Source organism: Siphateles boraxobius, unplaced genomic scaffold (assembly GCF_051911475.1).
Source record: "Siphateles boraxobius isolate OS27281-9 unplaced genomic scaffold, OSU_SipBor_1 211, whole genome shotgun sequence".
NCBI classification, from domain to species: domain Eukaryota; kingdom Metazoa; phylum Chordata; class Actinopteri; order Cypriniformes; family Leuciscidae; genus Siphateles; species Siphateles boraxobius.
Window position 1 is genome coordinate 2,501 of NW_027508824.1, and position 12,500 is coordinate 15,000.

The 12,500-nt window shown below is 39.5% G+C and overlaps 1 protein-coding gene across 1 annotated transcript in view; it reads right to left on the reverse strand.

Annotated features, from left to right (window-relative positions):
- LOC143746150 (solute carrier family 35 member F1-like) overlaps positions 1 to 12,500 on the reverse strand; it is a gene marked incomplete at its 3' end in the record, with an annotated part of 88,470 nt that overhangs the window by 1,608 nt on the left and 74,362 nt on the right. The window contains 1 exon segment of the mRNA XM_077237910.1: positions 6,786 to 6,838. Coding sequence (XP_077094025.1) covers positions 6,786 to 6,838 — 53 coding nt within the window.

The following is a 12,500-nucleotide window of genomic DNA, read 5'->3' on the forward strand; positions in this document are numbered from 1 at the left end:
ACTTTTGATGTGAAAGGGCCTTAACAATTGGCAAAAATAGATTGTTTTAGCTGTTATTAAAAAACAAACAAACAAGCCCATGCAGGTGAGAAAAAGTCACGCAAAAGTAATGTAACGCATTACTTTCCATAAAAAGTAACTAAGTAACGTACTTAGTTACTTTTTTGGGGGGTAACGCAATATTGTAATGCATTACTTTTAAAAGTAACTTTCCCCAACACTGATTAAAAGTACCATTTTGAGAACGATGCTGATCCAAATGAAGATAAAGATTTTTTAAAAAAATGATATATATATTTTAAATATAATATACTATAATTTAATATAAACTGTTAGATCACTTCATAAATAATTATGATGGTAATTATGATAAAGTTCTCTGGGATACTTGATTCTGATTGGTCAATTATAGAATTCTGCAACTAAGTGAATGCCAAATTGTTTAAAAGGCTAGTTCATGTCTTTCATATCACTCTAAAGTCTCTTTCTCACATAACAAAACTTAAATCAATATTTCATATCCACTTATTTAATTATTTGGTAAGTAGCCGTGTAATCTATATTGCATCCGAGTCTTGATCTGGTTTATAATACATTATCTCTTAAAATATAATGCATTATAACAAAAAGTAAATAATAACTGTGGTTAATTTTTTTAATAATGCATTATATGTATTACAGCTTCATTATTTTACAGTACAACATTACAGCTTCATATTGTGCTGTAAAGGTGATAGAAAAGGCACAGATGAAGCCAGTGTGGAGATTAGCACAATATTGTTTTTATTATCAGCTTTTTATGTCATAGAGGACAGAGAGACAGCAGCTGTGAAATTCAGGTCATAATTCATCCAGCACAATCATAATGGAATTGGATGGTGCAAAAAAAAAAATAATTATTCACTTGTGTTTTCTCAGGCCATTCATTTCTAAATGCATTTGTAAAGGACACAACTTTTATTCCAGCAGAAATGGAGATGGATAATAATAATTTGTTTTGAAATGAAAAACCAGATAATTTTTAATAACGAAATCTGCTTCAATCCCAACAAGTCTTTTGTAGGTAAAGTGCATTATGCATTAGTTTTTATGTTTATTTTTTATGTTGAGATATATGAGATGTCTTCCTATCTCAGTTTGGAAAACAGAACCATAGATAAATAAAAAATGAATGCATCAAAATTATAAATATAAACAGTATACTGTAATTTACCTGTTTCTCCAAAGTAAATGTAATAGTACTGCCATCATACAATTGATTTTTATTATATATATATATATATATAATTTTTTGTTGTTGTTAGTGACATTACAGCTATAAAAGAAAATGACAGGATCAACTCTGAAACCCTTGAGGTAAAAACAAATGATCAGCTCATACCCAAGATGGAGAAATCAATGTCAGGATTATTTCACACTTTATATTTCGGATCTCACTGCTGTTCACACGCAGTTTGTTCTCCGGCTATGAGGCTTCGGAGCCGAGCAGAAGGCTTCATAACTTATTCAGATGCCTTGCTAACACTGTCAGAGAATAATAAGTTGTCACCTGCTATTCAGGGGGAAGTTCAGATCTATCTGTAGGCAACAATTTAATGTTACCCTGTTAAAAAAGGCTGAATGTTAAACTATAATTAGGTGGAGGTGATGACAACATTTTAGAAACATCTCAGAGCGAATCTGACAAATCTAACTAAAGATGCCACAAAATATATTTTTTAATTTCTTTTATGCGGATTCAGTTTTTATACTTAAAAAAATTTTTTTGTTAAGTGTTTTGCTTTAAAAAAACTGTATGTAAACTATTTTTCCTTAAAATAAAAGCTACTGTTTGAATTTTTGTAATCGAATGCAATGACATTCCATGGAAACAATACTTTCCGCCACGGAATAAAAAAATTGAGAGAGTTAAATACGACTTTATAATCACACAATTCTGACTTTTTCCCTTACAATTGCGATTGTAATTGTACCTTTATATCACAATACAGTCTTTTTTCTCAAGGTTTATTAAGGTAAGAATTGTAAGATATAAAATGGCTACTTTTATGTCACAATTGGGAGTGATGAAATAATGTGTGCACAATTCAGACTTTAAAAAAAAATCTGATTTTTTTTCTCAGAATTATGAAGCATATACGGTACCTCGCATTTGCAAGAACAAAAATCTGCATTGTGAGACAAAAAAATGCAATTACCTTTTTACATTTCTTATTCCAATAGCGGAAACTAGTTTCAAAAACATTCAGACATATTTAAGCACCCAAATACTTTTAAAGTCACTGCATATTAATAATATGCACAAACTAATATGAATTTTCTCACAGTCTTTCAAGGACAGTGGCAACATAACTAATGCATTATGATCAACATGCCCTCGTTATTTATCAAGGGCATTACAGTTTTGGCGGGAGTCATTCCTTCTTCTGGCATAAAGTGCGTAACTTGCAACAGCCGTGACAGTTAATGACGTGGCCCCTGAAGCGACTCGAGACTTGCTAATGTCCCTGTGACAAGCCAGCACCTCCTGGGATCCAACCCAAATGCTGCCTTTGGCACGGCCCCTCAACACTGCAAGCCGCGACAGGAGCATTAATCTGGATTAAACTTAAGTGACTTCCTGGGTCATAAAATACACTGAATTCGAGGACGGTAGTTTTGCCAAGTCTTATCTTAATGGGATTTCAAACCAAAAGATACTTGTAATTATTTCTAATCAGATGCATTTAATATTAACCATAGTAAAATCACCTCCTCAAGTGGTGTATTGCTTTATTAAAAATGTATTTGTGTTTGTGCTTTCATGAAGACATGAGCAGGCGTGTGTATTTATAGACGGGGTAGAGATGTCACAGACTGCATAAGCAATTGATTTTGCTAATTGTCTTTCGTCAACAGTTTAAATATGCCTGTTATCGTTCGTGAGAAAGTCAAATGGAAAGTCACATCTTCTGGTGGTGTTGCCTCTCAGCATCTCTCCCTGAGCTCAACAGCACGTGCACAACAATATTGAACCATCCCTGTACGTTCACAGCTGTCTGCGGTCGCTTCTGAGGACGTTGTAACCCCGAAGCGCTCTGGCTAGACCAGTGTTCATTTGACTTTAGTGCCATTAAAGCAGTTTTCTGAACTTGGTTGCAGACAAGAGTTTATACATTTTGTGATTTATACTTGCAATGAAAGCATTCCAGCCTAATTTCAGGAAATGCACTGCTAATGATGATGCATATTTTGAAATATCTGTCACAAAATATTCTCAAGATAAATTGAAAATGCTGACTTGTTGAGAAAGTAAATTAAATTCTGAGGTTAGAAACATGGTCAGACAACACACAACAAATATCCAAATTGTGCTTTTATTTTTAATTTCCACTTTTCTTAATCTATTGCTTAAGTACTTAGTAAAAACGACTTCTTAAAGGGACAATGTGTAGTTTTTTTAGGTATTTTATTATCTAAAATCAATATTTTTATTCATAAATATGTCCTCAATGGTGCACAAATACCTCTGCCAATTATCTGACTTATCCTCGTAAACGAAGAATTTATTATCTTTATATACATGTGACGGGTAGGTCCACGGAGGCTTCCATGTCGTTCCGCCATCTTGAAAAACTATAATAGCAGAGAGGGTCAAAAAGTACTAAGCCGACGCGTTTCCACAAGGCGTTTTCGTTCAGAGCCAGCGTCACATGACTGAAAGCAGCAGAAACGGAGGAGCAGAGCAGCGAGCGGCGCTTCACGGCCCCGGCAAGTTTAAAAGGCTGCATTGCACTGTTATTATTCATACTGTAACATTTGTTTGTTCGTTGTGTCCAGTTGTAGTTTGTTTGAAATAACAAACCTGTTCACCCGAAGGAAAACTCGACGAAGTGCTATTAGAAGACATCCTGTCATAGCATAGAGAGAAAGCAGAGTTTCAGCTCCTTATCAAGGAGTTGCGAAATTATCCCGAGCGATTCAAAATTTACCTGAGAATGTCAGTGGAACAGTTTGATGCTTTGCCAGTGTACTGGAGCCACATATTAAAAAGAAGACTTATGTTCTAGATACTTAGTTTAGATACTTTATATTCAGTGTCTTTGTAATCCGCATTTTGTTTTTCATACAGTTCTTTGTGCTGCGAGACAAAGCGTATCAACTTGTCAGACGCCATTCTGGATTTTGTTGTTCGCTTGTACGGTGGCTCTGAATTGTCAAAAACCTCTCAAAATGCTGGCAGTGGATGCGAAAAACGCAGAAAATCTAACTCGATCCGAATTGTTTTATTATGGACGAAAGTTTCGTAGACAGTGTGCAAGGATGACTGACATAACGTGAGGTTGAATTTTTTTTTATAGCGTGCAAAAGTTTTGGATGCAAATTTCGGACTCAGTGTGCAATGGCCTTAAGACTAAGCATCCCTGAGACAGGCCACCCAAGAATGGGGGGACGAGCTCTTCAGATGGTTACCGTTCTTGGTTATACCTTGGTCCTTGGTAATACTTGCTACTCGGTACCCGAATTGTCAAAAGAGCAAATTCTTTCGTTCCTGGGTCTCAAGAGGGTCAGACTGGCGCTGTGCGACCCTGTAAATCCTTGCACCCCTCAGCCCTCTCTTGTGTCGCCAGCCGGCAGCCAGGTGCGATTCGAGGACCGAGGTTTGTGGAAGCATGAAGAGTGCTTCCCAACCGGTCCAGCTGGCTCCTCCGTACCATCAGACTCGGCTACACGATTCAATTCGCCTGGCGTCTGCCCAAGTTCAGCGGCGTTTGTTACACTGCGATGTTGAACGAACGTGCCCCTGTCATGCGCGCGGAGATTGCAGTCCTACTGCGAGCCGGTTCCTCTAGCCAATTTGAAGACCGGCTTCTACAGCCCATACTTCATTGTACCCAAGAAAGGTGGTGGGTTACGGGCAATCTTGGACCTGCGAGTTTTGAATCGGGCCCTTCAAAAGCTTCCGTTCAAAATGCCAACGCAGAGACTCATCCATCCCTGAGATTGGTTTGCAGCGATCGACCTGAAGGATGCGTATTTTCATGTCTCCATCCTGCCGCGACACAGGCCATTCCTGCGCTTCGCGTTCGAGGGTCAGCTTATCAGTACAAAGTCCTACCTTCTCCTCGTCTGGAGTCAGAAGCCTCTGAGGTCGCTTCGCACCGAGTGTGTCCCCGGTGTGATCAACCGTGTGGCCGTCGAGCTGCGTTTCCGGGAGAATGTTTTACCCCCTGACCGAGGGAACACTCAGCACGGACGCACTGGCACACAGCTGGCCCCGGGGCCTCCGCAAATATACATTTCCCCCAGTGAGCCTACTTGCACAGACACTGTGCAAAGTCAGGGAGGACGAGGAGCAGGTCCTTCTGGTGGCTCCATATTGGCCCACCCAGACCTGGTTCCCAGAACTCATGCTCCTCGTGACAGTCCCTCCCTGGCCCATTCCTCTGAGTAAGGACCTTCTGACTCAGAAACGGGGCATCGGCACCCGCGTCCGGACCTCTGGAAACTCCATGTGTGGTCTCTGGACGGGACGCGGAGGTTCTAGGAGGTTCTGTTCTTCTAAACAGCTGCTCCTAAACGGAAGCCCGAGTCTTTCCCTTGGGCTAAGTCACCCGGTATTTCATATGCAGTACAACCTTCGGTTTAGTCCATATGTGTATCGCCACATAACTCCTTCGGGGAAGAATGTGGGTTCCTTCCTAACAGAAAGGGCAGGCTGTATGAGCCATATTAATTCTGTATTATTTTATGTAATTTTGTTCTGTGCCACTAGGGGGCTGTATGTTTTTGACTTAATTGTACTGACTAAGTCGTAAACGAAGTTTTGTATATGTTTAATTATATATATATATCACTTTTTTATATATTTATATATTGTGTATTGTTTGTGTATGTTATCTCTTTGACTTTGAACCTAGTGAAGCACTTTGGTCAATTATGGTTGTTTTTAAACGTGCTATATAAATAAAATTGAACTGAACTGAAGTCTAGTACTGGTTGCTAATACAGCGGTTTAAGTTTAGACGTGTGCCCGTGCGGCCTCACAGATATCAAACGTAGACTTCCGTAATGTTACTATTCTCTAGCAAGTTTATTTTCCTCCATATATCGTACAGCGGCAATACCCGCTTTCCATTAACATTAATAATGATAATAATAATAAATAAATAAAAATTCTTGAATAGCAAATCATCCTAGAATGAATTTTGAAGAATCATGTGACACTGAAATGTAATGACGCTTACATTTTATAATATAATATAATAATATATTTAGCAATATTAAAATTTTTGCTGTATTTTTTGGATCAAATAAATGCACCTGGGTGACTTCTTTCAAAGACATTAACATTTTTACAGACCCCAAACTTTTAAATGGTAGTGTATCTACAAATCTTTTAAATCAAATAAATTTACCTGAGAAGCAAGACTCCATAAAATATATAATTGTAGATTGTATCATGAATATAAGTATATTTTGCCTTACTGCACTAGCAGACTTCTTCACTTGTTTCTAACTTTCACTTAAAATAAGTGGGTGTGGATAAGTTGGGTCGAAATCCACCAAAGCAATACAACGAAATGCATATTAAAGATACATTGTCTGAAAAAAATTTCTTTAATTAAGTGAAATAATCTTGTTTCAAAGATTTTTAGATATTTTATCTGACAAATGACTATGCAGTAAAACAGTTTTCAGTGACAGTGGCAGAGACTCTGCAGGGAGAAGGTGATTGAATTCAACTCAGGTTTGGGCTCAAGCAATCAAACCAAGTGTGAAAACCGTCAAAATCAGAGGCTTACCGATCTGCCAGTCCCACCGCACTTTCAGAAGTTCCTTGTGCTCCATAATGGCCCTGAAAAACAGAAACACAGCACAATTCCTATCAGCCACAGGCGGGCTAAGGAAAAAAACGAAAACATCAATAAAAGATAAACAGTGGCAGCACCGAAGTCTCGACAGCATGCTTCATTTTGACAGGTGGGTGAACTCGGCAACAACGGGCAGAGTGATAAATCCACCCAGCCTGAGAAAAGAGCGGTCAATCTCCCCTGAACAATCCGAGGGAATCTAGTGACACACGCCTGGTTCTGTATGAGCTTTTCTGACTTACAATGACAGGTCATCCCATCCCCCCCACGTAAACACCGTCACAGGACTGGTCTGATGATCAGTTGCCAAGGATACAGTCTCATCGGCCGACAGCGTCTAGAGGTGCATCATGGGAGACACTCCTGAACCCTGCAGATGAAACTATCTGATGCCGGCACACAAAGAAAGAGAATATTATAGATCCAGTGGGCTTGTTACTCTGCTTTCTCCAGAGCCCTTTATAAAGCAGTGAGCCTTTAAGTGGAAGCAGGACTTCGTCCACAATTCCAGCCTGCTGTCAGATATGAATGTCTTTCAGCATAATTACACCCAGCTGGCATGGATAAGCGGTGTCGTTGGCGTTTATGTAAATACGCAGCAAATATAGATGTTAAAGCACACTGAAGCTTTGGGACCGGGGGAATAAAGGTGTTAGATGAGAGAGAGGGGCTGGTAAATCCGACTCCAGCTGGAGCTGCTGTACGCTTGCTGGGGGACGCAGGCGCTCCAAATGTGCCTCGTTTGCAGATGGATAAAAAAAGAATGGAGACGAAAACCTTCCAGCTGACTCGTGCTTAGAAATAGTTGGGAAATGTGGTGTCGGAGATCCAAACGGCTCTGGTGGAAATGATAATTAGACAAACGTCAAACTGTGAGGAGAATCTGCGGCTGACAGCGGGTGATTGTGTAACTCGCAATTATTAGAAAAATCATTACATTTCTGTTAAAACCATGTGAAGGTTACCTGGAGTAACTTGGAGTAAAGGGTCGTATTCAATGGCACAATTATGATGGTGTCAGGGTTCTGTCACTTCTGTCTAGTCTATATCTTGGTTTTGTGACAGAGCCCTGACACTCCTGTTTTGTCTTGTCTGTGTGCCTTGTTTCATGAGCTTTCATGACATGTTTTGTCTTGTGCTGTGTTGCATGCATCTTGTGTTTTTCACTAGCTGTGTATGTTGTCATGTTTTGTGTGAACACGTGGCTTATGAGTGTTTTCATTAGCTGTGTGTTCATGTCTCGTTTTGTGTTAGCACATAGCTTGTGATTAGTTTTACTGGCCATGTTCTAAGGCTTGTTCGACTTGAACCGGCGCTGCGCAGACCGATCGGTTGATGACATCAAAGTACCGCGAGAGCGATTCAAAAGCATAAGGAGCCGTCTGCTCTCTAATCGCTCTCGCGGTACTTTGATGTCATCAACCGATCGGTCTGTGCAGCGCCGGTTCAAGTCGAACAAGCCTCTAGTGTTCTTGCCATGTTTGGTGTGATCACATGGCTTGTCATGTGTTTCCTTGTGCCGTGTGCTCTCCTGTGATTGTCCAGCCCCTCCCATCTTGTTACCTGATTATTGATTCATTTTCCCCAGCTGTCCTCCATCGTAACCCTCTTTTGTTTGCTTCCCTATTTACTCTCCTTGTGTTTTCAGTCCTGTGCTGGTTCGTTGTCAAAGGGTGCTTTCACAATGGCAGTTTAGTTTGGAATAGGGCACGGTTCACATGAAAAATCGCCAATGTGAATGCGGTCATGTGGACCCGGGTGCGCACTTGGGTACCGAACCCGAGACTACCTGGAGGAGGTGGTCTGAGTTCGGTTTTCCCAAAACCGTGCTGCGGTTCGCGTGTATGTGAAAGCAACACGGACTGAGAGTTGAGAGTGAAACCAGACCAGCGTTGCGGGGGCGCCGGGATCAATCGCGCCCGGGCTCGGACCGCAGCAAACGAGTCCAGTGTGAAAGCACCCTAAGGTACCATCATGTTTCTTGTTGGAAAGTTTTGCTGCCTGTCTTGTTTCCCCCATGGGGTAGTTTTTGTTTTAGTTTTTTAACTAATAAATACCCATTGTCCTGCATTTGAGTCCTCACAACTTTCTTCAACCCAAACCCTGACAGATGGACTATAATCTTTAGTTTACATCATAGGCTGGAGAAACCAATGGGGGGGCTGGTTAGCATTGGTAAAAGTCATATCTACACCCATATGGGCCCAAAATGCTTTTATTCCATTGACAGTATAGTATGCAGAGATATTCTGGTTGATACCAATAAGCCTACAGTCGTGTTCCGGATGTAAAAACTATTCATTTTATCCATTGGGAAATTGATTTTGAACGATAACTTTTAAACCTTTAACAACAGGCCTACTTGTTATCCCATTATATTTAACAGAATTCCTAGTGAAAAACTACATTACCCATGATGCTGTACAGAAATTTACACCAATCAACGAATCAATAAGCTGCACATCCAGACCTAGCGGCCCAGCGCTCTTTGGGTTTTGGCAGCTATTTTGGGTTTTGGCAGCTATTTTGTGCCTATACTATTCTAGGAACTGTTGAACTATAATTATTTTCAATAATTGTTAAATGGCAGATATAAAAATTCTGTACTTTGTCTAAATAAATGCGAAATGAAAAGTTAAATAACGTTAAAGGGGTGTTTGATTATGATTTCACTTTAGTTAGTGTGTAACGTTGCTGTTTGAGGATAAACGACATCTGCAAAGTTACAATGCACAAAGTTCAAAGCAAAGGGAGATATTTGCTTTTACAGAGATCGCTTTTTAAGGACTACAACAAACGGCTGGTAGGGACTACACGAACTTCCTTCCCCGTTAGTGACATCACAAACCCTAAAATTTACATAAACCCCGTCCAGGTAACATGCAAGCAGTGTTGAGAAGAGGAAGAGTTGTTGTTGTACAGCACATTTGTGAGTCTGCTCAAGCTGTCGTCTTTTCACATTTATTGCAATACAGCACGTAACACAAATGCAATAGCATGTCACTCTGTAGGCATATTACAACAGTTCCCACACAAGTGATTTATAGATTATCATGACAGAATATGCTAATCAATGACTTGGAGACGTGGAGTTAACTCCACATCAGCTACTGTACATAAATTCATCAATTAACCATTCAGAAATGTCCTGTTGCATTCTACATGTTGTCACTTCTTCTTGAGTCTCTCCATTATTGTCCGACTTTGGTTTGAACATAAAAGGCAGAACAGTTTCTGACATTTTCGTGAGTGTCTGTAAGCTGCCTGCTAACACACGAGGTCTTGAAGCTCCGCCCCCTGTGCCGGGAGCAGCAGCTCATTTGCATTTAAAGGGACACACACAAAACGATGCGTTTTTGCCCATCCTCAAAAAGGGACAATTTTACCATGCTATAAAAAAATAACTGTGGGGTATTTTGAGCTAAACCTTCACATACACACTCTAGGGACATCAGAGACTTATTTTCCATCTTGTTAAAAAGGGGATTATACCACCCCTTTAAATAAAATACTATAGACCAAAATCTGTCATTTTAAATGATACAATTTAATATTACTCTTTCCCCGCCATTGATGGGATTTTCTGGCTTTCCATGTTTTCACTGTTATACAGTAGGGGGCGCTATGACACATCTTCTGAAAGAGTACTGAATCTCTGGATCATAAGACATGTGAAGAAGTAGAAACAAACGATAGCATATGTACGCAGATCCATATGTTAAAATAATGCCCTACGTTACTGTGTGAAATGTTGAACCCATGAAGAGGAAACGACTGTGAAGCTTTCTGAGTGTTGATGGACTTGATCTACTCCTATGTTTTGATCATAGTTCTGAATCCGATCCGAAGTCTTTGACAAATGCAATTTTCTCAGCTTTTTGCTTAAAAGATTTTTTTTTTACTTACCCACATTCAAGTGTTGATAAAATAATAATGCATTTAGCTAGAATAAAACAGGTTATTTTGTTTAAAAGCGCAGGGTCTGTTCTTTCTTTTGATGTATTGCATGTTCAGATATTCATACAACAAAATATTCTGGGGCCATGAAATTTTTGTAAAAATAAACAAAAATGGTGGCGCTGGCTGGCAACTTTTTCAAAAACACGGGCTGGAGGGAGAAGAGCTAAGCATTAAAACTTTAGAATGTACAGTATTAAAAATGGATTTTCATTTTGAGATTTGCTAAAGACTATATTTAACAGTGTTATTAAATTACTAGTATATTAAAGGGGAACTATGCCGTTTTTTTTAGCTTAACTGAACAGCTTCGGAGTTATTGTAATGGTTATATGACTTTGTTCGAGTTGGATGGTGGCCGTCTCGCAATTGACCCTTCGCAGGGAACTTGATTGACAGGTGATCTGACCAATCATACTTCGCCATCCGCCATTTTGTCCGACAAAGCAGTCAGGAGAGTTAGTAGATTAACATGGGAGGATTTGAACTTGAAAAACTGAATATACTGACGCCTTTCCGCGGTTAAAACAACATTCCTTCTTATGTTCATTCATGTTTATTTGATGCTATAAATGAACTAGAAGGAAGAGATGATCGGTTCACGAGCATCTTTAACTGAGGCTCTACAGCGATCTGTCACGACACATTAAAGAGCTACAAAATGGTATTTATTGTTTAAATTTCTTTTTAAAAATGACCAAATTTGAAAGGTGAGACTTTGTTTAATATGTTTAATATCAAAAGTAACCGAAAAGTAACCTGGTCTGTCCTGTCTGTCAGCGTATTGTCAGTCTCCTCTCTTATCCGCGATGTATTTTTCACTGCGTGAGAACATGGTGTGTGCGTGAGAGCGGCGTAGCTTGTCGGACATAGCGACAGTAACTAAGGGGGGCGGGTCTTTGCGAAGGGTCAATTTGCAAACTATTATGATAAATTGCAATAATCATGTCTAACGACATCATAACGGACATTGTTATGAAATAATGCGACGTACATGTAACTTTATTGATGTCATCTGCCATTTTGTAATGTTTACATTACACTCAAAAAACACAAATTAAATTATACAGTAGGCTATTGACTATTTACTTGTAATTTAGCTGCAATCATGTAAAAATGTTATAAGCCAACGAACGCGGTAGGATACTTTATTATTATAAAGTGCAGAGGCCGTGAGTGCAGATACGCTCTGCGTGAGTTTTATCTCGTGATTTTATCGTGATTTACGACAGTAACGTTAAATACAAGTACTCCACAGCGACTCTAGGGGGCGCTGTTTGACAAAAACTGAATAGCTGCATGGTGTGTCTTTAAATCTAAAGTTTGATGGCGCGACTATTAGATGATGACATGAGTATTAGATGATAGTAAAAGCTAAAGGCCAATTCGCTCTGTTCCAACAGACGCTGACAAATGCAGACAGTCACAAGATTACAGCATGTCACTTCTCAGACACTGCAAGACATTCAGCATGTTTAATCGGTTAAAGCAAGCTCCGACAGATGCCAACACATTGATCCGACAAAACCCAATGAAGTGTCTGTTGCCGTCTGCACAGTATGACAAATTTACCATGCATGAATGGCACAGTATGAATTGGTCTTAAAGGCCACTAAACTACAATTATTTGGTCTTTAACGTTATATACAGGTGAAACTCGAAAAATTTGAATATCGTGCAACAGAAAAG